A 27,291-nucleotide genomic window follows, 5' to 3' on the forward strand; every position below is an offset into this window, starting at 1 on the left:
CTAATAGATACCCAAATTTAACACTCAACTTTAGACCTTCAAGTAGATCTAAATAAGCTTTTGAAAAGTAACTCATGTAACATATTTTTATTAAAAAAATAAAAACTCATGTACGATATATACTTTAAGCAACCCATTTGGATTCACCGTTTCCAAACAGTTGGAAAACCGTCCTAACACCCAATCGATCCCAGACAAGGGCCTTGTTTAGATCGCGATAGAATCCTAGCATACACGTTTTTCGAGAAAAGAATCTCGCATGCATAGAGTACTAAATCAAGTCTATTTGCAAAAGTTTTTTAGAGATGTGTGTAACTTTTCGCGACGGATCTAATGACGGCAATTAATCGATGATTTGCTACAGTAATGCTACAGTAACAATCCTCTAATCGCGCGGTCAAAGGCCTCATTAGATTCTTCCGGATCACTAGCGCAGGGGTTCTGAAGTTGATTTTATAAACTGGTTTTGTTTAATACCATAATTAACGATCAAATATTACTGTTCCTAGCGTGGCCTAGCGTGACAAAGACCAAGGGCGGAGCAAGCACTGGTAGCAGGTCATAAGCTACAAGCAACTTGATCCGAAACAGAAGCATCGGCAGCTCGATCTGCCCAGCGCAGGTGACCAGTGGTTACGAACCGATCTGCGCTACTGCACGGCCCTCGTTGTCCCTTGTCATTACACCGGTTAGTCACCTCGAGCTTGACCTCACGCAGTCTACCAGTCAGACGACTGTCCAAACACTATCGCCGGTGCCTTCTGCCTTCCACGGTATTACTCTTTTGGTGTCGTTTTCACCAGGCTTATCCCTGCTTCACTTTTGGTGTCGCTAATTTTTTTTGCTTTTTGATAAACGTTGTGGCCAAATTGGGCCGATGAATCAAGGATTTGTTTCATAACTTTATTTATAGCATTTTTTTCAAAACCGTATCTGAGCACGTATACGATCAGAACGGAGATCCATAGTCCAATTTGCGAACCAAAGCGAGACATAAATGGACTAAATATGACTGACGTCATGTGCTCTTCGTAAGTACAGTTGCACATTGAAGCAACTTACCTTACGGACCACAAGGTGTACCAAAGTGTACCTCACTCTTTATCCCAAACTAGGCACGTCAAAAATGTGGCGCACCCGGCGGCACACCATGAAGTCTCGTAGCAGACGGGAAGACGGTCAGCCTTTCGGGCGGTCCACGGCCACCATCGCGGGGGCTTTGACCCGCGCCGAGAGAGCACCAACAGCAGCCAGCCGGGACACGGCCACAGAACCAGCCAGCCAGCCAACAGCGCCAAGCGTGGCAGGTGCCGCTTGCCGCTGCACACAGCCAGTAAAATAAACTAGCGAACCGGCTCCGCCCCGCAAGATAAATACGCGCTCCGAGGCCGCGCGCACACGCAGCCCGAAACGCGAGCACAATCAAGGCCTGACCACCACCACCATTGCCGCCGCCGCCGCCGCCGCCGCAGGTGCAGGAGCAGCGCTCGCAATGGCAGCTCGTCTTGCTTAAGCGTCGAGGAGCCGAGGAGCTAGAAGCGCGCATTGGCGCCGCCGGCGCGGGCGCGAGCTGCTGCGCCGTGCCACCGCGCTACGCCGATCGCCGGCGCCCATTGCCTCCGTGGGGTGGGTTGGCTGGCCGCCAATCTCGCTAGCGAGCGGCGCCGCCGAGGAGCGAAGCGGCGCCACCGCGAATGGCGGGACGCCGAATGACGCTGCCGCTGCTGGTGCTGCTGGCGGCCGCGTTCCTGGCCGCCACCACTGGCAGCAACAGCAAGTCCTCGGCGGTGTTCGAACTGATCCACCGGGAGCAGGCGACCTGGACCGAGCTGGCGCGCAATGACCGGGAGCGCATGGCGTTCATCTCCTCGCGCGGGCGCCGCCGCGCCGCGGAGACGGGCACGGCCACGGCCAAGCCCAGCAAGGCCGCGCCCGCGTCCGAGGCCTTCGCGATGCCGCTCTCCTCGGGCGCCTACACGGGCACCGGCCAGTACTTCGTCCGCTTCCGCGTGGGCACGCCCGCGCAGCCGTTCCTGCTCGTGGCCGACACCGGCAGCGACCTGACCTGGGTCAAGTGCCTCCGCCCCGCCGCCGCCGACGACGACCCCGCCTTCGGCGCCGGCTACGGCTACAGCTACGGCGCCCCGGCGCCGACCGACTCCTCCCCGCTGCCGGCGCCGTCGTCCTCCTCCCCGCCGCCGCACGGGCGCGTCTTCCGGCCGGACGACTCCCGGACGTGGGCGCCCATCCCGTGCTCCTCCGACACCTGCACGGCGTCCCTGCCCTTCTCCCTCGCCGCCTGCCGCACCCCCGGCAGCCCCTGCGCCTACGACTACCGGTGAGTCCCCCGCCACCACCACGCGCTCCGCGTTCCAATCCAATCCAATCCGTTCCGTTCCCCCTCGTAACATAAGCAGAGCCTTTAACCCCGTTGCTTTACTTATAGTCCCCTAAACCTCTGCCGGCGTTAATGGCGGTCTCCGTCGATCGGTCGCGCCCATCATCGGTCGATCTGGGGGTGTGGGGGCGTGCGTGGTTAATTCGGGCACTGGCATTGATGAGATGCGAGGAGGAGCAGCAGCAGCTGCTGCTGCCGCGGCAGCCAGCAATTAGTGGCTGTCTTGTTGGTTGGTGGGTGAGTGAGAGCCGCCCGGGAGATCTCGCGAATGCAAATGCGAGGCCGTGGCGCCGGCAACGACGAGGCAGCCCGGGGTGGGCATCGGGGGGCGCGTGTTCAATGCGGCACAGCTCCCGCCTCGCCAGCGTCTCGCCGCGGCAGGATGCCACTGTAGCACTGCGCTCTTCTTGTGATTGGGGGTCACGCGATGCCAGCCGCCAGCCGGAGCCGAGGCTTCTTGCTGATCGCGACTCCGGCCGGTTTCGCGGGGATTTGCGGGGTGGACGACGATTGCGTTGCAACTGAGCATTGAGCAAGCAGGTCGATTACGTCTTGCCGTCCCTTCTTTTCCAGTCACGGAGGCGCCGCGACGGCGAGGCACGGAGCGATCATGCGTCCAGCCCGCTGCTCACCAGAAAGCCGAGGAACCCCCGGGCAAGGCAAGCAATGACAGTGACGGCTGACGCCATGCCGATGCCGATCTCCTTGCCCCGATCGATCGTTCGATCACAGAGGCGCGCCTCGGCGTCCCGATACGTCATGTTACGTGCACGCGCGCGCGCATGTGCGCTGGATCCTAGCTCCAGAAAAGGACGCCCATGGCGGGCGTGGTGCGCATGAGCGCATCTCGTGGGCAAGGCATCGATGATGTGTTACTGCTGCCTGACCTGCCTCTGTTTTCCCCCCTGTTCGCGCGTCGACGCGGGAGGTCGCCGAGCGCTGGCCGTTTGCGGAGGCTGGCGTTCGTGTCTCGCCTTGGCGCTTCCTGGTGATCGGCCCTGCCGACCTGCCCGCCGTGTCCTGCCACCACCGGCGCCGCGAACATGGCGGGTGGCAGCAGCCACGCTCCGCGCGCTGCTCCGTCATGTGCGCAGCGGATTGGGGCGTACTCCATCCCCGCGCCATCGGCGGCCGTGTCAGCTTGTCAGGACATTGAACATATTCCTAGGCACACAACACAATTGGGGTCGGTGGAAATATCTCGGCCGCATCTGCGACCAGATGTCTAGTTTTCGCTTCCGCCATTGCCCAAAACCCTCGCCAATTCGCCATGGCGCGCCCGCCCGCCCAGAAACAGCCACCGCCAGCCGCTGCATTCTGCAGCGCCGGTACAAAACGCTTCGGGATTCCACGGGTTCGTTGGGGGGTTTCATGTGGAGTGCACAGCAAGATGTCTCGCCCCATCTGCGTGGCCAGGAGGACATCCTGGTCTCATCATGTTCCACTGCCTGCCAAGCTTGCAGCTCCCGACCTGATCATCGACAATCAAGTGCCGGCCTGCTGTCTGGAAAGAAAAAAAAATGTTTTTTTCGATAAAGAATCAAGATGTCGATGCTGCTTCGATTTTCACTAGTATCGCTGCCTTATCTGCGCACACTACCCCGTAGTACCTACCGGTAGCACAGAGTGCCCTGTTTCGGCAAAATACTATGTATCCATGGACTCGGGGAAACGGGGAGGGCGCCAAGCGTCACCGATGAGGCTATATACAAAATACAATCCGTTCTCCCGGAGCATGCCCGGGCCATGTTCTCCTCCCTCCGGTCAAAGCTCCTTGTGGGCTTGTGGCTGGCCGGGTTGTTAGAATACCTGATCCTCCAGTTCAAATGCACTGTGGCAGTGTGCTAGTGAGCAAAAATAGCTTGGCGTTCAGTGGTATGATCGAAGAGCGGCTACGATGGATGATTGCCATCGATCGCTGTCGCTCTGCCGAGATAAGCAGCGCAAGGCGATCGTTGGCGCTGAGACCACATGGATGCTGGGTCCATCCATTTCTTGGATCCTTTGCCCGCACAGTTCGTGAAATGAAAAGACAGGCGAGCACCTTTCTCCTTTGTTGATCCTTCAGTTAATGATTGGGCTCGAGAGGGCCTGCACCTGCTGAACGCGAGAGCAGTAGCTTGCAAGCCAGACAATCAGCCACGGCCATGGCGTGCCACTTCTGCTGCCCGCAAGTTCTTGTTGTTGGAAAATTGTACAGCTTTTGTTCCTGGTCAAACCTGGTAGTGGTAGCATTCAGGAGATGTTTCGATAGGCGTTCAGGCAACCAAGTAGTAATTCTTTAGCTGCAACTTGCAGAAAAAAAATAAAAGGAACTTTGTTTATGGTCGGAGACTGGGAGTAGATGGGGATTCAGCGAGGTAGCGGCGGCGGCTAGAAGAGGAGAGATCGATCGATCCTCGAATCGCGCCATGTGCCTGCCCATCGCATGCGGCGGCTGACCGCCACGTAACGCCTCGCAGGTACAAGGACGGGTCGGCGGCGCGCGGGACGGTGGGCTCCGACTCGGCGACCATCGCGCTGTCGGGGCGCGGCGCGGCGGCGGCGGCGGTGGCCAGCAGGAGCAGGAGACAGCGGCGGGCCAAGCTGCGGGGCGTCGTGCTGGGCTGCACCACCTCCTACAGCGGCGACAGCTTCGTGGCCTCCGACGGTGTGCTCAGCCTCGGCTACAGCAACATCTCCTTCGCGTCCCACGCCGCGGGGCGCTTCGGCGGGCGCTTCTCCTACTGCCTCGTCGACCACCTCGCCCCGCGGAACGCCACCAGCTACCTCACCTTCGGGCGCAACCCGGCCCTGTCGCCGGCCGCCAGGACCGCCTGCGCGGGGACGCCGGCGGCGGTGCCCGGCGCCAGGCAGACGCCGCTGCTGCTCGACCACCGGCTACGCCCGTTCTACGCCGTCACCGTCAACGGCGTCTCCGTCGACGGGGAGCTCCTCAAGATCCCGCGCCTAGTCTGGAATATCGAGAGGGGCGGCGGCACCATCCTCGACTCGGGCACGAGCCTCACGGTGCTAGCCAGCCCGGCGTACCGGGTCGTGGTCGCGGCGCTGAGCAAGAAGCTCGCGGCGCTGCCCCGGGTGATCATGGACCCGTTCGAGTACTGCTACAACTGGACGTCGCCGTCGACGGGCGAGGACCTGACCGTGCCCGTGCCGGACTTGGCCTTTCACCTCGCGGGGGCGGCACGCCTGCAGCCGCCGGCGAAGAGCTACGTGATCGACGCGGCGCCCGGCGTGAAGTGCATCGGCGTGCAGGAGGGGGAGTGGCCCGGGGTGTCCGTCATCGGCAACATCCTGCAGCAGGAGCACCTGTGGGAGTTCGATACCAAGAACCGACGACTCAGATTTATGAGGTCGCGGTGCACGCAATGATTGGGCCCGCGGTGATCCATCGTTCTTCCCCCCACTTCAATTTTTTACCCCATGTGGTGGTGATCTTGCTGATTCTTTTTTTTTTCTTTTCCCTTGTTCAGATACTAATGCAATGAGAAATGTACCTTCTTGCAATGCAGAAGTGATAAGCTGTAATCAGTTTTCTTTTCTCCTTTTCCACACCCTGTTGTTCTTCTCATTCCGGTGAATATATGTTCAGAGTGCATCTCCTCCACTTTTGTTCCTTATACTATCTCATCAAGTCACAGGATTGTACCTCTTCACGGTCAAATGTAACCACATCAAAACACACGAATGGATCTCAAAATTGAAAATGAAGAGCTAATATACACATAAACCACTGCATTTTAGGGTCTGTTTGAATCCACCAACTAAACTTTATCCGGCTAAAGTTAGATAATAGGGATCCAAACGGTCTAGCTAAAATACCAGCTACAGCTAAACCCAGCTAAACTTTAGCTGGGTCTATTAGCTAGATGATCCAAACACCTCAGCTAAAGTTTAACTGTAACAACTTTTAGCTGGCTAATGTTTGGCTTTAAAAGTTTAGCTAGCTAAATTGTAGTTGGGTGGATCCAAACATACCCTTAATTAGGATTGTTTACCATGTTGTAAATATGGGTTTACTTTTGTGTTCTAATTAAGGATTACTTTTTGGATTTTGGATCCAAATGGGCCCTTGATTTTAGTTGGATGGATCCAAACAAGCAAATTGGCCCTTTGAGTGGTTTCAAAGGCAGTTTTGTATTTTCTTAGAAAAAAATATAAAAATATAGTAAGATCTAAAAAATCAAAACTACTTCATTTTAAATTAGAAAAATAAAAAACTAGTACCAATTTTTTTCTAAAAGTGTAACCTATCTATTATTGTTCTATTTGAATCTTATTTATTCAAAAATTATAGAAATCACTACAAGCAAACAAATACTAGGAACATACAAAAATTGGATCTGAATAACTGATAAGTAAAGTGCTAATAGATATGTTACTTTTTAGAAAAATGAACTTAAATATTTTAAATTTTTATGAAAATAAAAAACTACCTTTAAAACCATTCAAAGCTCCAAATTTGCACGTGCGATTAGAAGTCATATTTGCAGAAGTCCATCCGAAATAAAAGTATTCTAAAAATAAAAATCATTTTAGAATAAAATAAAATGTTCTATGATAAGATAAAATTATTCCAAAGATAAAAATTGTTTCAAAACAAATAAAATGTTACAAAATAAGATAAAAATATTCTAGAGATAGAAATTGTTCCGAAATAAATAAAAATATTTTAGAAAAATGTCATCTAAACATAATCAAGTGTGAAATGTAGAAGAAGGCTCTGTTCCGATGGCTGTAAGCACTGCTGCGGGTTGGAGGAACGCCATTCTCAAGATGACAATATGTTAAATAACCGCTGACCACTTAACCAGGGCGGAAAGTCCCACGACCCAACCGGAGGCACCGAGGGGGATGGAATCCGCCGGAGCAGGCACGCCGGCGCCCACGCAGCCGCCGGTGCCGCACCCGGCGGTCGCTCCGCTAGCCTTCCTTCTGGGCAAGTGGCGCGGGGAAGGCGAGGGCAGCTTCCCCACCATCTCCTCCTTCCGCTACGGCGAGGAGCTCCTCTTCTCGCACCACCCCTCCAAGGTGTGGGCCTCTCCCTACCTCTACCTGCCATGTTCCCTCGCGAGAAATCTTCCCTTTGGTTGCCCCAATCTTAGACGTTTTCCTTTGAATTGCTGGATTTGTGGTGGGTGGGGTGCAGCCGGTGATCTCGTACACGCAGAAGACGTGGAAGGCGGCGTCCGGCGAGCCGATGCACGCCGAGAGCGGGTACTGGCGGCCCCGCCCCGACGGCTCCATCGAGGTGGTCATCGTGCAGAGCACGGGCCTCGCCGAGGTTCAGGTGAGCTCCTAGTGGCTAGTGCCCATTAGTTTCTTCTCTTCATGCATAACTTAACTGGGGTGTGCATTTTGGGGGAAAGTTTAATTTGATATACTGTTTAGTTCTGCAATCTGCATATGTCATCACCCGTTGCGTGCCTAGTGAACCACTGCACATCTGTTTGCTTTTTACCAAGAGGTACAGGAAACTAGCTGCATCACTGAAACTAGTAATGGAAAAGCATTTGCCATTTTGCCTCCAGAAGTTCTATGCTATTCCTGCACTAGGGAAATTTGTATTATCGAGGTATAGATGGAAATGGGTGTGAATACCATTGTACTAGCAAATTAGCTAACTAGTATAGTTTTGTGCATCAGAAATGCTATGCTGCTACCAGGCAACAGAATAGGAGTGGATGGAAGTATGGAATAGCACATATTCAGACAGTCTAGGTATAACTGATACATCGAGTATAAAGTACCTACAGCTAATAATCATCCCTGGGCCTCTTGACACTTCTTGATAAATTAAAAGTTCATTTTATAGTTGTTCTCATTTAAATTTAAATTTGACATGCCTGCGGCTAAAAGGTACTCATAACTCAGATTCATCATGCTACAAATTAGGATCCATCAGGTGGGGCTAACCGAAAGCTATGTTACTTCTCTGGAGGTCTGCATCTATTCATATTCCTAAGTGATGTGTGTTTGATTATTGAGCCACGTTTTTTTTTCTAAAATTGCAGAAGGGTTCGTATGATGCTGAAAAGAAAACTGTGACACTCCAAAGCGAACTTGTAGGCAATGCGTCAAAGGTACTGCTCCCTGTATAACTAGTGTTCCCTGTTATCCTTTGTTTCTATTAGATTTTCATGTCATATATCCCCAGAAAAAAAATAGATTTTCAAGCACTATACTGATAGCCAGCTACTCATGAAATTTTACACCAAGAGATCCATCTTTGCTTATGAAAGTCTAATTGTTATATATCTGAATTATGATGCGTTTTGTGTTCATAAATTATGCAAGTATAGCTTGGTTGGTCCATCCCATAGGCTCAGTCTGTTTTAGAATTGCTATTTTGAACTTCTGAAGTTTGATTGCAATAGCCTTCGCACATTATCGTAAAATTATGAATTACATGGGGTCTCATCCGATTCTGATGACCTTGAAACCCACTGGATATATGGAGGTAGCTGTTGTCTTTTCTACTAATACTGCTTAATTTTGCCAGGTGAAGCAGATAACGAGAGCTTTTCAAGTGGCAGATGGGGAGCTCTCGTACGTCGTTCAGATGGCAACAATCACAACTAGCCTACAGCCACATCTCAAGGCCCTTCTCAAAAGGATTTGAAGATGGCTGCCAATCTGGTATAGTCAGGCCTTCTCGCTAACATAGTGGGGGGTTGTACTGAGCTTGTGCTGTTCCGTTCATTACTATCGGGAAAGTTAAAAGTTCAATAAGCTCTTAGAAACCTCACATTCAACAGTCAACATAGATTTCTTTTTTGAGTGTTTGGTTCAGTGGGACCTCCATTCTGCTGTTTCATTCAAGAAGTGGAATGAGTTGATCCATTCATTAATAAGCGTTCTGATAAGTAAAGGTTACCAGTGTTTCAGCGAATGTTAAGGTCTCGTTTGATTTTTTTTAAGTTGTCGTATATCGAATGTTTCGGATGTAAATTCGAATGTTCAGATGTCAACTTAATATAAAAATAATTGTATAGGTTGCAAGCTTAACTCTAGACGAATCTATTAAATATAATCAATGCACAATTAGTGGATGATTACTGTAGCAAATAGTGATCGAATTATGACCTAATTAGGCTTGTTCGTCTCGTGATTAAGTCGCGATTTATGAAATTAGTTTGGTAATAAATCTATATGTAATACTCCTAATTGGTGTTTAAACATGCGATTGATGGTAGGCCTAAACGAGGGGAGCAAATGAATTCACGTGGCCCATGTTTCACTGAACCGAGGGAAAAGTTCAAACGGATTGTGCATTCCCACGCCGCCTCTTACGGGTGGCAGCAACCAGAGCCTGCTTCAGCCAGGATCTAGAGAACAGAAACACCACACAACAAAGAGCTTGGCCCTCGATAATTTCGAGAACATGAAACGAAAGAATAGCAAACCGGAGATGAGTGTAATAACGAGGGAATTCCTCATCATGATCGGAAGCATATGATCAAGACAGGTCAACTTTGCAACAGCAACCAAGTACAAATTTTAGCACCATAATTTTAGATATCCTTAGGCATAACCAGAATATTGAAGGATGTTCTTAGGCCAAACAGCCATATAGTGATTCAAGGCACTACAAAAAGCCCAGGACTACTGCAGAGAAGAGCTCCCATCATGCTTCAGTCTGCTCTCTCAAGCGCCGGATTGTGCTCCTGACCGTGACTGCACTGGCAGTGCTGCAAACACAAACAAAAGAATTATGACATTTGCAAAAATGTATGGTTGTGACAGGAGGCAAAAAAAAAAGTAATGGGTTTCTTCTGGTAGAAAAGATGCGATTGAGAAAGGACGTACTTCATGGTGTAAGCACCACCAGCCTTGAACTTCCCACAGTCCTTGCATCCCCAGATTCCAACTGCTTTCCTCTTCACAGCAAACTGGCAGGAGAGCAAAGAAAGGATGCATTAGGGCAAAATAACATAGTTTACATCTATAACTTGAATATAAAGTGCCTATCATGCCTATGCTTAAACATCTTACAAACCATTCAAATATGATACCAAACAAATAAAATTGACAATAAATAATTTAAACCAGGCCACTTTCATGGGATAACTCACTATGCAGTCAAGTTTTCACTCTAGTTGACCATTCAAAAATGAGACCAAAACAAACAAAATTGACAAATAAACATATTTAACACAAGATGTTTTCATGAGCAATAGAGTATTGTTCCGTCCAGTAGTGGTGATATACATATAGTAGTCATAAATAAAGACTGCAGTGAATTGATAAAGAACAGCCAACAGCAGCCTGACATACCTTTCCGCAGAACTCGCAGAAGTACTCGGAATGCTGAGATACCTCCATCTTCTTGATTTGCTTACGCAAGCTAGCACCATACCTAGTTCCTACAACAATGTAATTTGCAAGGGTTAGCTTCAGAAAATCCTAGAAGCATGGATAAGGATATAGGTCATATTTTTTTTATTACATACCATATTTGCCAACGATGTGAGCCTTCTTGGTGCGCTTCGTCTGCATAGGCATTCCAGGAAACAACAAATTAGACACCAGTTTACCAACAATCTTCAATACAGTGTATACCTATAATGCATCTTTGAGAAAAGCTAGTGGTACTGCTACTGATTCATGATACCATCAAGTAAAATGACCACGCACACACTGGTTGACAATTCTAACATTAGAAATGCATAATGTTTTCCACTGGCAACCTGTGCAAAAAAAACCCATTGCTAAACTCTATCTGGCAGGATAATGCAAACCTGTGCAAAATAACCCATTGCTATATTTGGCCAATAGCCCAATACAGACAAAGATCACCACCACCGTGTTGCAGACTGTGTAACATGAGGACCTACTAAAGTTCTTCACTAGTAACACTTTAGTAGCAGGTGCTTTGTGCCTTACCTGCTAACCTGCACAGAAGGCAGGTTCCATCCAATTACCGTAATATCACAACCAAAGTACGTCCTCTACCCTACCAACGGCGGGTTTTTTTTACATTTTTACCATTATACCAAGTGGTACTCACTCGAATATCACTCTTAGGATGATGCCTACAACTTTACCATTATTATTCCGAGGCTCTTACATCTTTACCACATTTGCCTATGTGGCACGACACGCGGCGCCACGCGGCGTGACACGCTGGCACACAGTCAACAAGGGCGTGCGAAATGTCCTTCCTATCCCCGATCAGCTCCTCTCTTCTTCCTCTCTGACAGCCGGGTCTTGCAGTTCCTCTCACTGCCAGGTGGGCCCCGCTTGTCGGCTTCGTCTTCTACCTCCGGCGTCCTGCCGCTGCGGACGGGAGCGCACTGCGCGGGGGCGGGGCGGGTGGCCCTGCCGCTGGCGGATGGGAGCGCGCTGCGCAGGAGGCTCGGCGTGTAGCTGGGGCCCAACGATGTGCCGCTGTTCATGGCGGTGCCCCCGGTGGTACCCGGCGTTCATGGAGTCCGCGCTGAGCCAGTTCGACGGGCCGGAGCAAGCCGCCGACGTGCTCGTCAACTCCTTCTGGGACCTCGAGCCAAAGTTGAGCACTCGCATTCCGTTGATTTCTTCACGAAAGCTCCAGCGGCGGGATGCGTGCGAGACCAAGGAGGCAAGGAGGGTGCAGGGGGTCCTCGCCGTCGCGGCTGTCGGTGAGCAGCAGCGCCCCGCCGAGGCCTCTCTGCGCGGGGACAAGCCACATCCCGGACGCGCTCCCTTCTCCAAGCCTGTGCGCCGCCCCTCTTCCTGTCCGTGCGCAGGTGTGCAGCCGAGGCCGCTGCGCCGGTGTCCTGGTCCCCGCGCGCAGCCGTAGCCGTTGCGCCGGTGTGCAGCAGCGCCGCCGGGGCTCGCGCGCGTCGCTGGCCGCCGGCCGCCTCCTATGCGGGCCCACGCGAGGCCGCCGCTCGGCGAGGGCGTCGAGGTGCAGGAGATGGAAGAGGGCATCGGGGGAGATGTCGACGACGGGGATCCACGGCGCGGTGTGGTCGCGAGCCAGGTCGAAGGCTTCTCCGAGGTCGGCTCGCTCGTCAGCGGTGCTCGTAGCCGGAGCTGACCATGGCGCTGGAGGTAGAAGACAATGCTGATGAGCGGGGCCCATATGGCAGTGAGAGGACATGCGGGACCCAGCTGTCAGAGAGGAAGAGGAGAGGAGCTGGTCAGGGGTAGGAAGGACATTTTGCATGCCCTTGCTGACTGTGCGCTAGCATGTCACGCCACGTGGCGTGCCACGTAGGCAAATGTGGTAAATATGTAAGAGCCACGGAACAATAATGGTAAAGTTGTAGGTGTCATCCTAAGAGTGATATTCGAGCGAGTGCCACTCGGTATAATGGTAAAAATGTAAAAAACCCACCAACGGCTGCTCAACATAACCCAGTAGCTCGTTCACAACACTACATCGAAGCCCTTAATACCTAAACCCAACCAAACACATGCAGGTTCCAAGAGGATTGGGAAAACACGGCTGGGGCTCCAAGCATTTGAAACCCAAATCACATCTCAACCCCCCAAATGAGTAGCTTCGTGCACTCAATACCATTACTGCACATCAAACAGCAGCCAGACTACGATCCTTAGCGCCCACGAACGATCCCGCAAGACACATCCTGACAAGCCGCATAGAACCACGCATCACACCGGAGAGCAACACGGATCTATGATGGCAAACCCACAGAAGGTACAGGACTTGGGATGGGGGAGATGCGGGGAGGAGAGAAATGGCGTACCATCGCGGCGGAGGGGTGGAGGCGTCTGCGGCGACGAGGAGCGGGGCGGCGGCGGCGCGGGTGCGGCTAGGGCTCGAGGCGGAGGCACGAGAGAGATGTTAGACTGTCCGCAACAGGGGCACTCTAAACGACGCGGTACCCCAAATATAGAGGTTTGAAAGACCGGTATGCGCTCCAGCGGTGCCCGGTATCCGAGCCTGGATATTCGGGGACCCCGATTGTCCTCCACATTCTCAGGATCCTCCATCGTCTCTTTTCCGTCTCTCGTGTCTCTCTCCATCTTTTCCCAGTTATTTTATAGTTTTGAGGGGAAGAGATAGTTGGAGTTAGTTGGAGAGGGAAATATAAAATATTATATGGTGAGGTATAGGGAGTGTGGTATGGAGTGTATTGTTGAAGAGGATTTTAATATGGAGTGCAGAATCTGTTTAGAGGGAGAGAATATTTCTTTTTAGAGGGTTGGTTTTGGAGGAGACGGCTGGAGACAGTCTTATATAGCGGGGCTAGGGTTTGTATGTGGATCGGGCCCTCGGGTTGTACGTGGATTGGGCCTTTTCACTGCAGTGCGTTCCTTGGCCCTTCAGATCGGCCCATTGTCAGGCATCTCCGCCTATTGGGCTGACCCCTTCAGATCGGCCCATTGTTAGGCATCTCGGGCTATTGGGCTGAGTTTGCGCAAAATGGCTGAGCTTCTCCAAACTTCTGTCCTCCATCAGCGTCAGTGTTCTCAAAACAAAACAAAACAAAAAAGGCATCATGTTCCAACTTTTTTTTTTTGAGCCTGCATCGTGTTCCAACTTGCTAAGGACCGAGAAGAAGAACATAGAAGGGGAAGATTAAGACGTTGGAAATGCGAGCTGAACCACCGTCGCGGCCACGTTGATGGAACAGCATCTTGGCTGGCTCCTCGAGTAACGACGATGGTTAGGTCCTGTTTAGCAGGGCTCCGGCTTCTCCAAAAACGGCTCCGGCTCTGGCTCCTCTAGTGGAGTGGCTTCTCTGGTGGAGCTGAAGCCGTTTTTTAAAATGTTTGGCAAAACAGCTTCCCCTGTTAGATTGAGATTGTAAAATGTCTAAATTGCCCCTTTTTATTTTTATTTTTTCCTTTTATTTATTTTTATTTTTCTTTTTCTTTTTTTCCTCTCTCATTTTCTTCCCCCATCTCCTCCTTATCCATTCGCCCCATATCCCCATCACCGTCTCCTTCTACCTCCGCCGCCCCACCTCCCCTCTCACCGCCGCCAGCCCCCTCTGCTGCCGCCTCCTGCCGCGCCACGGGCTCCCGCCACCGCCGCCCAGCCTCGGCGCGCCGCGCCTCGAGCTGCCTCCGCCGTCGGCCTCTCGCTGAGCCCCGGGCTCCCACAGCCACCGCCCGGCCTCCCGCCCTGCCTCGCTCGCGCCGTTGTCGGGCCCGCACCTGCCCCTGTTCCCTGCCCCGCGCCGCCGCAGGCACCTCTGTGCCGCCGCTGGCCTCCGCCCTGCCCCGGCCACCTGCTCCTCGCCCTCCCTCCCGCCACCGGCCGCCGCACTGCCTCCGCCCTCTACTCTCGCTGCTGACGCGGGCGCCGTCCACCCGGGGCAAGGCTGGAATGGGTGAGGCAGAGCCGGACGGAGCCACAGTTTTGTGGCTCCGCCTCACCAAAACAGCTCGAGTCATCGGGTTTCTCGGGATTTGGAGTCGGAGCCGGTCGTGGAGCGCCCCCTTTCACCCTCTTTGGCAGGGCTTCCCGTGGAGCCGGTTTTGGAGCAGGAGGCGAAGCCCTGCCAAAGGGGGCCTTAGCGGCACTGATCTTTTTTAAGTAATTAGCGGCACTGATCTCACACGCTGAGAACAGCGTGGAGGCTTAAACCACCGATAAACAATGCTGCTGCCCTGATTGGTGCTCATTAAGAAGCTAGCTGACGGCGACCGACGGACCATCATATCGCCGCCGCTGTGCTCCGCCCACATGCTTAAAAACAACACGCTAATTGGTTCTTGTCTGTTGCCCCACGCTTAATCTGCAGTGGTTACGCCGGGCCTGTCAGTAGTTACGCGCCAGCCGCAAGGCACCTCCTCCAAAACCATCGCACGCTTGATCACCAGCAACCTGCCGGTTCAGAACTTCGAACGCGTCCTCGAGACCTCGACTCGACCTCCTCTGCATCATTTTCTTTCCTGTACCTGTACCTCATGTCGAGCTCCGACGACGACGATTCCTTCACCTGGCTCTGGTCAATCACCAGGATTAAAGCTGCGTGCTGCTGAAAGGACTCGTAAGTTGTCGGAGGAGTAAGCCGCCTGTCACGTTTGCTTTCGAGAACCCGATGCCTGTGTAGTTGTGTGCTAGGCAAGCGAGTCGCGCGCCTGTCCAGGCCGCTCCCAGAATCTGTTGCGGCAAGTAACGGACACCTTTCGGTCTGATGGACCTGCGCAGGTGGCGGCACGGCACGGCACCGCAGATCGACCGAGCGAGCTGCTCTTAATTACTTGCACATCGCCGTCGCGTGGCCAGCGGCGGCGGGCACGCGACGGCTTGCCGGGAAGGCGACAGGCGAAGACGTCCCTCCGGTAAGACGCCGTCGCCGGGCATGGCACGTTGGGGAACGGAGCACGACGCGCCGCCGAGGCCTGGCGCGTGCTCGTCGCCACAGCGGAACCTGTCGTTGGACCAAGCGGGGGCGTCCGGCGGATCCATCCATGGGTCGATTTCAAGCTGGCAGTGGCACGCGTGTTGTGTTGGTGTCTTTCGGAAATCCTTGCAGTATAGACGACGAACATCTTTTGGAAAAGTAATGTGTCGTGATTCGTAAGGATAAAAAGGGTAATGATGTGCAGTTCCTGTTCTTTTTTCTACATTTTTTATGCGACCATTTACAGTACTATTACATGCATGCCTATAGGCGCATTGTACTGCTACAGTATCGGGGAAAAAATTGCTGCTCATGCGTTGCTTTGATACCAATGGTTCAAGGACTACGGCACAAAATGGCTGTATCCCGGTGAATTTTGTGCGCAGTTCCAAGGAGCTTTGTGTTTGTTGGGTCCACACGTTCAAGCCATCAACCGACAAAACAAGTTGGGGGAGAGGCTCAAAGGCCGCCCGGGAGACATGGTTCATGGCTGGACACCAGCGTTTGGCTATGACCTTTTTTGTGTTTGCTGATGAGGCGTTAGGCCATGATTTTTTTTTAGCATTCAGGAGCTCTAGGGAATCGTGTATGAACTTAGTTCGAGCACCCGTGTCGACCGCGCACTCAAACACGGTTGAACTGCCGAGAAGTGTGGAGACATGCATACCAGTAGGACTGGACACAATTTTCCAAACTCGAATCTCGAAGCCGAATTACCCAAACTCGATATATCCTATTACTATTTGGGGTAGGAAGTTAAGAAACCCAAATTTAATTCGAATAATTCGGATATTGACTTCCGGTACCCCGAACTTTATTGAAAACCTAATAGATCATGGCTTAACCCACCCACTTGACCCTAACAACCCAATAACAAAATTGTTAGTTTGATTTGTTGATTGCTTGTTTGTTTGATTTGTACAATAATAATGATATATTGATCTTATTTTTGTATTTGATCCCTTTTTTACTTGTGCCTAATGGGAGAAATAAAGACTTAGTAGTTGATCGGGTATTTTGGGAAAATCCGAAGACGACCCCGATATTTTTGGGTACCCAAAGTTTCGGGTATTTCATTTTTCGGGTAGATTTCGGGTAGCATTTCTAATTACCCGAACTTCTCATTACCCTAATACCCAGAGCTACTTACCAGAGCTCATACACACACCCACACTCACACACATACACATAGGAGCCCCAGGACCCCTTAGGAGATAAATCTGGAATAAATTCTCGATGCGACACCAGGGTCATCCCTAAATCAGATCATGGGCCACCCGAGCCGATAAACCCAATCCAATCTGCCTGAAAAAACTCAATCTAACTTGAAAATTACACACAAAATTGCAGGCCAACCCGATCCAACTCGAAGCCGACTTGATCCGACAGATGATCACATGTAGTCATCCCTAAGACCTCGACGGAGATCGAACCGTGGTGGGCTGCCTGGCCAGGCCAGAGCTAGCCACCGAGCTGGCTTTCAGCTCGTTCGCGTTAGGTCATGACCATGACCTGACCTGACCTGTTCTAGTGTAGGGCATCCTTTTGCCATTGTCAAAGTACAACGGGCAGTGACATCACGGCGACATGAGCGCATCCATGTAGGTCTCAAGGAGATAGATAGATAGAAATATTCGCTTGGGAATTTCCATTTCCCCAAGGAGAGGTGTGGCCAGGGTACCCTACTTGGCCGACGGGACAAAATATATTCCGCTACAATAAAGGCAAAAAGAAATTGCAAGGGAAGATGCTGCGCCACTGTTCTTTTGATTCTTTTTTAGAAAATAGAACTCTTTTGTTAAGGCACACCGTAGAAAAGATGCCTCGGAAAAGTTACATGTATTTTTCTTCGCATTTTTTTGGTCTCAGAGGTGGGATAAAGCAAGAACCAAGAAGTGATAAAAGTTTAAGAACGGATGGTCTCTGGGAGCCCTTGGAGAAAACAATACAATTAGAAACTACAGGTGATTCTATCGCCGAGTTTTCTTTCTGCAGATGTCAAATCAGATGGGCGAAAATAGCCTTCAGCACTTTTTTTTCCCCTCTTTGTGGCTCCTTTTCCCTTAGCTCTTTTCTCTCTCGATGCTAGTGGAGCATCAGGCAAAATGCCTACCATCGTACGAGTCTAGTCACCACCAGGTGCCTTTTCTGGCATCGAAAGGTGGCAAAGCTTCTCCTTTGTAAAAATAATAATGGCGGTGTGGGTGACCATTGCACTTGCACCTGCCTTTTTTATAAATTCAGCAAGTACATGTTGAAGCCTCCAAATTAAGAATTCAGCAATGTTTTTCATACTCGCATGCTTTGCCTCTTTCTTGCATGTATTTCTCTTCTCACATCTTCCCAATGAAATAAGTAAATCTGTGCCTGCAAAAACAAGCGCAACCATGGTGATAGGCACAGGAGAATCACCCTGCAAATGGGTTGGAAACCAAATTATACCCACACCATTCCATTCTCATTAGGAAAATTAATATTACCCACACCACTCCAAAACACCACCACCACCACAAAATCAATCCTACCCAAACATTTCAGCTCATGATGTAATAAACTATTAGACAAACTATGATTACAACCCAATAAGAACCCATTTCCCCAAAAATAAATTATAGTGTAGATTTTGCCACACCGTTTTGTACAGAGTAGCTGTCAGCTATACCGAGTCATCTCCAACTAATTTCAGTCAATTTCGATAAAATTTTATAGTGTGAACGCGATGTTTTATTTCTAGAGTCCGGTATTGACGTGGGACCCACGTATAATTTTAGCCACACTGTTTTGCACAAAGTAGCTGCTAGTCATACCGAGTCATCTCCAACAAATTTCAGTTAATTTCAATAAATTTTTATGGTGTGAATGCGAGGTTTTATTTCTAAGGTCCGGCTCTTGACGTGGGACCCACGTGTAATTCTATACATGCTGCTTTGCACAGAGTAGCTGCCAGTCATACTGAGCCATCTCCAATAAATTTCAGTCAATTCCGATAAAATTTTAAAGTGTGAACGCGATGTTTTATTTTTAGGGTCCGGCTGTTGACGTAGGACCCACGTGTAATTCAAGTCATGCTGCTTTGCTCAGAGTAGCTCTTAGTCATACTGAGTCATCTCCAACAAATTTCAGTCAAGTTCGATAAAATTTTATAGTGTGAACGCGAGGTTTTATTTCTAGGGTCCGGCTCTTGATGTGGGATCCATGTGTAATTCTAGCCACACTGATTTGTATAAAGTAGCTGCTAGTCATACTGAGCCATCTCCAACAAATTTCAGTCAATTTCGATAAATTTTTATAATATGAACACGAGATTTTATTTTTAAAGTTCGGCTCTTACAGACCGATATTTATATATAATCATACTGTTTTGCATAAAGAATCCATTTCAGCCCACCCCAATCCACTTCAATCCATATTTACATAGAAACCACTCCACCCCACCCCATTAGATAATATAACACATTTGAATCCACCCAAACACAATCCATATCAAAACCCAATCTATTAAACCCATTTCAACCCAAACCATTAGCAGGGTGACCTGAGAAGTTTCTCTAGACACTTGATACTCATCAGGATATTTTTTTTCTAAAGAAAAGCACCGTTTCTGCAGAGTCATTTGCATGCTGTTGCTGCGGAGTTGTTGATCAGTTATTGACAACCTTTCTCACATGCTTGCCTCTTTCTTGCCTGTATTTCTCTTCTCACTTCTCACACCTTCCTCGTACGCCATATCCCCCAAGGAAACAAAAGGTGCCTGCAACAAACGCATCCGCCACCGTGGTGAAATAGGCACCTGAAAAGTTCCATCTAGACACCTGGTGGTCATCCAAAGATCTTGAAAAAACAGTATCGTTTCCGCAGAGTCATTTGCACGCTGCTGCTGCTGCTGCTGCTGAATTGTCAATCAGCTATTGATAGCCGCTGGTGACTGATCGAGCCGTGAAAACATAAATAAAAAATACTAAAAGAAATCTGTGATTAGACTAGTGTAACCTCAATTATAGCTTTGGAAAGGAATTTAGTTACTCGCGCCGTGTAGCATCTAGCATGGAGCAAAGCATGGGCTCACCGTCGCCGGCCGGGAGAGGATCCGCCGTCGTTGGTTCGTTAGCAACGGGCTTCCGTTCCGTCCGTGGTCCCTCAGCAGTCTAGTGGCATGCAGCGGCCACCGATTCTTTCTGGCCCGTTCCTTGCCCGCCGCACCGGCGATCGTCGCTGCAACTGCAAGTGCAAGCCAACTTGCACCGCCGCCCCCGCCCTGCCCACGCCTGGCACCCAATTCTCCGCACCATCCGGCTCCGCTCTGCAGCGTTAGTGCGTGACCATGCTCTCTGTTTATTGATGAAACCCGGTTGAGATTCTTTTTGGAGCATCAAATCAGAATTTCTCCCACGCAGATTATTTTGGTGGGATGTGTGCTCGACGTTGTGGAGGCTTGGAACCATCCGGGCATCCGGCTCCGGATTTTTTGTTGGTCTAGGGTCGTTTGCTCTCCGTCGTCTCTGTGATCTCTCTCAACTTTGACGAACTTGGTGAGCTAGTCCGGAGTTTGAGGTTGGTGGGTTTTACGTGGAGGCGGTAATGGGTGGTAGCTCTAATAGTTTTTTCACATCCAACTCGATATTTATATTTTTTAATTCGAAATCATAAAAATCTACTTTAGAGGCGGTCCTTAGATTATCTGAGTCAAAATTTAAGATCCTTAAAGCATTTCCAATAGGCTACTCATATCTTATATCCAAAAATATATTCTCTCCATTATCAATAAATAATTTTATATTTTAGGTAATAGTTGCTACACTAGACTATCAAATGCAATCACCAAAAATAGAGTAGAGAAAAAATTTCTTCAAATTTAGGGAAGAGGAAGGTGTGTTTTGGTCATTACCGAAAACTTATAGGTAATAAGGATTGGATTGATAATCTGTTGTAGCACTTTCATCACTAAAATATTAATTTTTTAGTATTGAAAAAAGAAATAAGTAATTTGTTGGAGATGCTTTTACCACCCTTAGTTTTACCACTCAACGAGCAGCGTATTGAGGCACAACGGTGATAGGAAATGGCATCGAGATGGGCATACGAAGGATCCTAGCCCTGCTATAACGCAGAGAATCATCCTAGTCCTGCCATGTGGATTCATCAAAGGGGTAATTTATAAAAAAAACAAAAATATATGTACTAGCATCCTGAACACTACAAAACTCTCGCAAAGAAACTGGAGGCAACCAAACCAAACACAACGCACACCGCCGTCTCGCGAACCAAAAGTTCAAAACCGCACCCCGAAAATCGCCATCCACCAGAAAAAGCCTCCACCCAATTAACCCCCTCGCCGCAACTAGCCGACGCCTCGCCTCGCCTTCCGCCTCCGCACCGGCGCACCGGCTCCGTCGCCATCGCCCAGGCCTTCGCGTGCCGCTTCAGTCTTCACGCCGCGCACCTCTCCTCGTTGGCTGCCGGCCTCCGCGGTACCGCCGTACCGGCCTCCTTCCCTGCTGCTCGCCAGTTCGCACGCACCGAACCCCGTGCCGTGTCCTCACTGACGCCTCGTTTTTCTCGCCCCGCAGCGGCGTCCGGAGCAGGCTAGGGTACCGGCGGCCCCCGGCCCCCGTCTCGTTCGAGCTGGAGGACTCGCGCAGCAGCCCCGGGTTCTTCTGCGGCGAGCTGTGGTGTGGCCTCATGGAGCCCAAGGGCGAGCCGGGCCAGAAGCGTATCCTTCCTTGTCATCTCGCGCCCCGTCGGGTGAGGAGAGGCGGATCCGATGGATGGATTCGTGGCGTTCATGTGTTTGCTGTTGGTGCTTTTGCATGCTTTCTGCTGGATCAATAAAATTTCTGGAACTGTTTTGATGTGGAGTGCTGGTGAATTTTGGCGTTCCCCTTGCTATTGAACTCCATTGTTGTCCTCCTAAAATGCTTTTGCGTTAATCCGGCTTCTGGGAAATAAAGAAGATGAGCCTCTCAACCCGGGGGTGCCCTATTGGATCACTGTTTGCTAGAACTTAACGCTGAATTGTCTGTGCAGTTTTTTTTCTTTTTCATGACCTGGCTCTGTAGAATTTTGATCAAAACTTTTGATCCGTTTTAAATTTGATCTTGACAGTTGACATTACTGACCTTTCGGTTCCATTTGTTATCATTAGCAATTCAGTAATATATACTATTATTAGGTGCCCTTCATTATTGGGGTTTGAGAGATAGTGAGAGCTGAGCCAACTCCCATTTATTTGACAGGTACACCAATAATATGGTGCCTGCACTGAAGGATTCCGGTATATTGTTTAGGCTAGTGGTGCACGTATCAATCCCTCAAATCTAGCTCGATCGGAGTTCCTTTGCTGCCCTTGATTGTGATATAGAAATTAAATTTTCTATACTTTAATCAATTGATCTGTATATTTATTATTAGATCTGTCCACATGATGAGTCGATGAAGGACAATTATTAGCTGCACAATATTAGCCTGGTGTTATGTTTGTGGATCATTATGGTGTGGTTGGCTTATTTTATTGGTCATCGTGGACAATAACCCTTAGGAGTATATATTCTGTTTGCAAACCTTGACTTTTCTATCATCCAGCTATCGAAGAAGCAATGGACAGCTTGAAGATTGATGCTAGCACGAAGGCAAGCAATGTCAACTTGGTGAGATTCTCATTCCTATACACAATATACTAACTTGCTTATCTTAGCGTATAAGGAACACCTTTATTTTCTTCTGTGCCCTGTGGTTGGTTAGGTGTGCTGTATCTACCTTCTTGTTGATGCCTTTCATCTTCGACCCTTGTAGCCTGCTAAGAAAGACGCAAGTTCTTCTGATGCAGTATCTTGCATTTCCTCGGGCGATGCCGCTAGTACTGTGAAGGAAAGTGAAATGAACCAAGAAGCTTCTACTGGGGACCAAGGGATGTATTACTACGGATATTACTATCCTGGTGTGTAAACCAGTATCATTATCTGAAGATAAAAACACTGTTCATTCATTTGACAATTTGATTGTTTGTGCAGGCTCATATGGAGGATGGGATGAAAATGGCTGCTTTGTTGGTTATAATGGTCTAGAGATGCACCCAGCAGTAAGTTATAATAATAGTGTACTCCCTCTGTCCCAAATTACAATTCGTTTTAGCCTTTTTAGATACATAGTTTTTGCTATGTATCTAGACATAGTGTACATCTAGGTGCATAGCAAAATATATGTATCTAGAAAAGCCAAAACAAATTGTAATTTGGGATGGAGGTAGTACTTCATAAAGTGTTAGATATGCCTTTCCTATAGCTGTCACTAGTGGTCCTATCTAAATCAAAACAGTGGTGCACTTTGTGCGTCTCTATGGTGCTGTGGTGGTACCAAGAAGCTTTGCACCTGTTGGCTGTCATCTTTTATTTGCCATGTTTGGGAAAGTGGCCTACTATTTTTGAATGCCTTTATTCTTCTATTGTTGCCCTTGTTCCAAAAATCTCTATGCAACGTATGTTAATGATTTTTTTAATCTTTGTGCCAGTTGCCATTTCACTACATGTGTTCATGACCTCATGACTCATGTTGTAGTGCTCGAGATAAATAAAGCTGAATCATTGCCCGTGAATGGGTATACCTATTAGTGAGGATTTGTCTTGTTAGTTGCGTGCATGCTGTTGAAAATTTATGGTCAACGTCCTTGTATATACTTCAAATTCTGATCTTAAATGATGAAGTGTAAATTATGAAAGTGATGTTTGGAGTACTCAATTTAAAAAGCATTGATTGAATTGTTGCTGTATTTGAGTTCCTTATCATCTATTTTAGTGGTGCCCTCATTTCTAGCTGAAGGTTTTTTGAAGCTGTTAAAGCTAACAGAATGCAAGGGAACTTCTTTTATATCTGCTTCATGTTCCATTTCAGGTGGTTCAAGGCGATAACGGGCCATATTCGTGCTATCTCCCGGGGTATGAAAATGGGTATGCTTCTTATAGTCCGGTTGTTCCTGGTGGCGTTACTAGTGCGGATGGTCAATATGTCAGCAAAGAGCCATATTACTCCACTGCAATTCCAATGCCAGATCCAAGCACACCTGGCATTTTTGCTCAACAAATTGCTTATGGACCTGAACTAGTCCCTGCATACTCATGGGACCCTTCTTTTGTTCTTCTGGATGGGGTTCAGGGACATCCAGTTGGTGTGCATCATACAAATTATGCTGCAAGACCAAAGTATTCTTCTAATAAGCATGGTGTTCCTTCTTCCAAAGCTGCCCGCAGTGCAAAAGCTGCTCCAGAAACTATCAAAGGATCATCATCGGCTCTAGAACCTTTACCAAATGCTGCGAATAGCAACCTATTATCAAAGGCTGCAAATAAGGTATTTGAAAATTTCTATAAAGCATAGATCTTGGCTCTTGGCCCATAAAGGTAGGAAACTTAATTTGGCATACTTGATCTCATGCTAGGCATCTGGTGCTTCCATAGCAAAAGGATATCTTCCATCTAGCAAGTTTGTGACGCATAATAATAACCAAGGAAAAATCGGTGTTTATCAAAACAAAGGCATCAATGTGAAAGAAAGTGGTAGAAGCTGGACCAACAGTGACAAGCTTAAGACAAAAAGTAAGCTAAATGGACATGGTGATTCTGACATATCTAATGAGAATAGCCACACTGATGACTCAAGACACAGTTTAAGCCCTCGAGGTGATGTTGTTGGATTGTCATGTACTGGAGATGCTAACAATACCATACCTTCACCTGTCACAATAAGCAAAAATGCATATAATCTTCCAGATTTTGTTACAAAGTATGAGCAAGCTCTATTCTTTGTAATTAAATCTTACAGCGAAGATGATATTCACAAGAGTATCAAGTACAATGTCTGGGCAAGTACTCCTAATGGAAATAAAAGACTTGACAATGCCTATAGACTTGCACAGGAAAGGATGGCAGAAAAAGGAACCAAATGTCCTGTTTTCCTTTTCTTCTCTGTAAGTTACATACTACTAATTGTTCCTAGCGAATTATTTTCTCATAACAATACCATGAATCTCAGAGTGGTGTGTTTCCCTGTGGTATCCAGACCTTGGCTCTAATTCAGTGTAGCTGACTGTTGTTCTGGCACTCAATTTCATATAGGAACTGCATAACAGGAAGTTTTATTTTCTAATTTCTCTATTTCCTTTAAAATAACAGAAAATATAATAAATATTGCACAAGTAAATGCCATTTGGTTTTTTTGTTCCATGTTGCTTTAGACTTTTGTTGCAGTAATCATTACAGGCGTCTAAACCTGCTGTGCCAGTATGTGGGTAGAACACAGAGCAGCTCCAACCTTATGATTAAACTATCTGATAAAACTTTTTGTGGCAAAAAATGAGTTGCATATCTGAGTGCCCCTTTTATGAGAAGGGCAACATTTAGTTTCCTTTTGACCTTTTATATTAACTAATAAACTGTTATGGTCAGGTTAATGCCAGTGGTCAGTTCTGTGGTGTGGCTGAGATGGTTGGTCCAGTAGATTTTAACAGGAACATGAACTTCTGGCAACAGGACAAGTGGAATGGTTTCTTTTCAGTAAAATGGCACATTATCAAGGATGTGCCTAATCCACAATTTCGCCACATAATTTTGGAGAATAATGAGAACAAACCTGTGACAAATAGCAGGGACACACAAGAGGTATGCCTTATTGCCTTCCAATATCTAACAAGAGATTCATGATAATTTTTTTATAGGTTAGAGAGCTTTGTAAGTTATTTTTTTGTTTCATGAGGACATGCCAAGAAATTCATGTCGATTTCATGCTACTGCCCATGTGGTTGCTGTTGAAACAACCTTGCAAGTTTTTTCTGTTTCATGAGAAATGTCAAGAAATTCATGTGTATAGGATTTCATGCTACTGCCCATGTTGGTCTCCTTGCTGTTGAAACAACCAATCCTATTTTTGATCTGCATGATGAATGACTTGTTTGGTCCTTCATTATCACTTTCTCTTGATTCTTCTTTTTATATAAAATGAATGCCATTATCTTTATAAGCATCACAGCCTCTTTTAGGTTCTTTTCTGTTCTCTTCTTTGGTTTCTCTGTTTCATTAATCAGTTATGGTGTTCTATTCTAGTCTAACATGTTTTTCTCGTACTATAAAAATGATATTTAACTTTATTTTAACCTGTAATCATGTATGCATTTCCAATTCAGGTCAAATTTCCACAAGGTACAGAGATGCTGAACATTTTCAAGAACTTCTCATGTAAAACATCAATATTGGATGACTTTGACTTCTACGAAAATCGGCAGAAAGTAATGCAGGACAGAAGGAGCAAGCCACTTACTACATCATTTGATCACCCATTGGTATGTATATGAACTCCATATATATCACTACATCTGTCCTCTGTTTGTATGGCTCTATTTTCTGTTCATATGTATTTTGGGACAATAAGGCAAATGGTTTTACCTGTTCAAATACCATAAAAATGGCAATTCTATACCTCATGGGTTATCATTGATGGTAGGGTATTGCAATTAAGATTGGCTGGCTTGTGGTGACAGAAGATTTAAGTTCCATATGTTATTCTCTGCAATAAAAGTAATTTGTCATCTACATTAGCATTGAGAAAAGGTGGTCATTTGTTCTCATTGATGTTTATTCTCTGTGCAGGCAAAAGCTGAAATATGCACTAATGTTGGTATGGTACCTGATACAACCAAGAAAAATGAGGAGCAGAGAAACGATGTTGCAGAAGTACCCAGCAAGGTTGCAACAGAAGGATGACTGTTTGGGCTACTTGATCTGGGGAAAATGAGATAGCCTCTGAAATGGACTTCAACCTGAAATGATAAGTTTGATGTGCGTAATGTCGAAAAACAATCATTCTGCAGAGTTGTCTTCATTTTCTCATGCCAGCGGAAAAGGAAAAAAGGTGAAGCCATGAAACTGTTTTTCCCACGAGAAACATTCAATGACTGGGAAAAAGGTTCCGGGACATTAGGTTCAAGGCCCTCAGCACCAAGGCACTAGAGCGCCCTCCTTGTCTATTTTTTTCATTGGGAGGGCACTTTCTTTTCTTCTGTTGAATCTTTTTCTCCTCCCTATTAAGCTGCTGAGGTTTTGCCAAGAAATTTGTGCTGTGGTTCAAAGAACTGTGGTTCAAAGAAGCTAGTTTGCCTCATGGCTGGGTGTTTCTTAGGGTATGTTTGTTGATGTGTGGGTTGTCCTCTAGAATGTGGTATGTGTTGGATGTTTTCTTTTAGAATCCGTGTCGTTGTTCTAAAAAAACTGACATAGAAAAAAAAAGAAAAAAAGGGGGAGGGGGGATACTGTGAGAGATTAGGAATTGCTAGAATTACAATAACTTAATATTTTGTTGCTATTTCTTCCATTATTATCAAGAAAAGGGACAAAAAGATTTGAAAAGTCGTTCATGTGCGCAGCCCGTTATTGGCCTTCCTTTCTCGCTCGCTTAGTTCTTTCTGGGCGAATTGGGTGTTTGATTCAGACATCTGTGGCTGGCCTTCGTCGCGTCGTGACAGTGGATATGTATAAAGTTGCCGCGCACTTTCCGGAATGATTTCGACGGATTGTGTACTGACATCCAGTCCTTTCAGAAAGGGAC

The 27,291-nt window shown here is 48.0% G+C and overlaps 4 protein-coding genes across 7 annotated transcripts; 3 read left to right on the top strand and 1 right to left on the bottom strand.

Annotated features, from left to right (window-relative positions):
- The first annotated feature begins 1,326 nt into the window (after positions 1 to 1,326).
- On the top strand, positions 1,327 to 6,005 carry LOC120675255 (aspartic proteinase NANA, chloroplast-like). The gene is made up of 3 exons (XM_039956367.1): positions 1,327 to 2,338; positions 4,861 to 5,781; positions 5,872 to 6,005. Exons 1-2 carry the CDS (start codon positions 1,695 to 1,697, stop codon positions 5,768 to 5,770), a joined length of 1,554 nt encoding a protein of 517 aa, XP_039812301.1. The 5' UTR covers positions 1,327 to 1,694; the 3' UTR covers positions 5,771 to 5,781; positions 5,872 to 6,005.
- A 1,132-nt stretch (positions 6,006 to 7,137) lies between these two features.
- LOC120675256 (UPF0678 fatty acid-binding protein-like protein At1g79260) lies at positions 7,138 to 9,290 on the top strand. Its single transcript, XM_039956368.1, has 4 exons — positions 7,138 to 7,429; positions 7,548 to 7,688; positions 8,413 to 8,481; positions 8,901 to 9,290. The coding sequence occupies exons 1-4, from the start codon at positions 7,253 to 7,255 to the stop codon at positions 9,018 to 9,020; spliced, it is 507 nt and encodes a 168-aa protein (XP_039812302.1). The 5' UTR covers positions 7,138 to 7,252; the 3' UTR covers positions 9,021 to 9,290.
- Positions 9,291 to 9,796: 506 nt separating this feature from the next.
- On the bottom strand, positions 9,797 to 13,219 carry LOC120675257 (60S ribosomal protein L37a-1-like). 2 transcript variants are annotated; one of them, XM_039956370.1, is made up of 5 exons: positions 13,093 to 13,219; positions 10,852 to 10,891; positions 10,676 to 10,764; positions 10,208 to 10,290; positions 9,797 to 10,089 (listed from the first exon to the last, which is right to left on the bottom strand). In XM_039956370.1, exons 1-5 carry the CDS (start codon positions 13,093 to 13,095, stop codon positions 10,026 to 10,028), a joined length of 279 nt encoding a protein of 92 aa, XP_039812304.1. In that variant the 5' UTR covers positions 13,096 to 13,219; the 3' UTR covers positions 9,797 to 10,025. The 2 variants fall into 2 exon arrangements, with proteins under 2 accessions (XP_039812304.1, XP_039812303.1); XM_039956369.1 differs by lacking the exon at positions 13,093 to 13,219 and having other exon boundaries at positions 10,852 to 10,918.
- Positions 13,220 to 20,914: 7,695 nt separating this feature from the next.
- Positions 20,915 to 27,092, top strand: LOC120675258 (YTH domain-containing protein ECT1-like). Of its 3 annotated transcripts, none has more exons than XM_039956371.1 (10): positions 20,915 to 21,173; positions 21,273 to 21,415; positions 22,285 to 22,349; positions 22,495 to 22,639; positions 22,713 to 22,780; positions 23,590 to 24,045; positions 24,134 to 24,661; positions 25,140 to 25,352; positions 25,874 to 26,029; positions 26,337 to 27,092. In XM_039956371.1, the coding sequence occupies exons 2-10, from the start codon at positions 21,385 to 21,387 to the stop codon at positions 26,448 to 26,450; spliced, it is 1,776 nt and encodes a 591-aa protein (XP_039812305.1). In that variant the 5' UTR covers positions 20,915 to 21,173; positions 21,273 to 21,384; the 3' UTR covers positions 26,451 to 27,092. The 3 variants fall into 3 exon arrangements, with proteins under 3 accessions (XP_039812305.1, XP_039812307.1, XP_039812308.1); XM_039956373.1 differs by having other exon boundaries at positions 20,951 to 21,181; XM_039956374.1 differs by lacking the exons at positions 20,915 to 21,173; positions 21,273 to 21,415 and having other exon boundaries at positions 21,436 to 22,349; positions 22,529 to 22,639.
- Positions 27,093 to 27,291: the final 199 nt, after the last annotated feature.

This window comes from Panicum virgatum, chromosome 5N, assembly GCF_016808335.1.
Source record: "Panicum virgatum strain AP13 chromosome 5N, P.virgatum_v5, whole genome shotgun sequence".
Lineage (NCBI taxonomy): Eukaryota > Viridiplantae > Streptophyta > Magnoliopsida > Poales > Poaceae > Panicum > Panicum virgatum.

Excerpts from the sequence above, each read along its gene's own strand:
- LOC120675255 (XM_039956367.1), top strand. The coding sequence starts at position 1,695 with ATGGCGGGACGCCGAATGACGCTGCCGCTGCTGGTGCTGCTGGCGGCC. Across the intron at positions 2,339-4,860 it reads CCCTGCGCCTACGACTACCG|GTACAAGGACGGGTCGGCGG; the intron begins GTGAGTCCCCCG and ends AACGCCTCGCAG.
- LOC120675256 (XM_039956368.1), top strand. The coding sequence starts at position 7,253 with ATGGAATCCGCCGGAGCAGGCACGCCGGCGCCCACGCAGCCGCCGGTG. Across the intron at positions 7,430-7,547 it reads TCTCGCACCACCCCTCCAAG|CCGGTGATCTCGTACACGCA; the intron begins GTGTGGGCCTCT and ends GGTGGGGTGCAG. Across the intron at positions 7,689-8,412 it reads CGGGCCTCGCCGAGGTTCAG|AAGGGTTCGTATGATGCTGA; the intron begins GTGAGCTCCTAG and ends CTAAAATTGCAG.
- LOC120675257 (XM_039956369.1), bottom strand. The coding sequence starts at position 10,903 with ATGCCTATGCAGACGAAGCGCACCAAGAAGGCTCACATCGTTGGCAAA. Across the intron at positions 10,291-10,675 it reads TCTGCGAGTTCTGCGGAAAG|TTTGCTGTGAAGAGGAAAGC; the intron begins GTATGTCAGGCT and ends CTCTCCTGCCAG. Across the intron at positions 10,090-10,207 it reads GGTGGTGCTTACACCATGAA|CACTGCCAGTGCAGTCACGG; the intron begins GTACGTCCTTTC and ends TTGTGTTTGCAG.
- LOC120675258 (XM_039956371.1), top strand. The coding sequence starts at position 21,385 with ATGGAGCCCAAGGGCGAGCCGGGCCAGAAGC. Across the intron at positions 24,662-25,139 it reads CTGTTTTCCTTTTCTTCTCT|GTTAATGCCAGTGGTCAGTT; the intron begins GTAAGTTACATA and ends TGTTATGGTCAG. Across the intron at positions 25,353-25,873 it reads ATAGCAGGGACACACAAGAG|GTCAAATTTCCACAAGGTAC; the intron begins GTATGCCTTATT and ends TTTCCAATTCAG.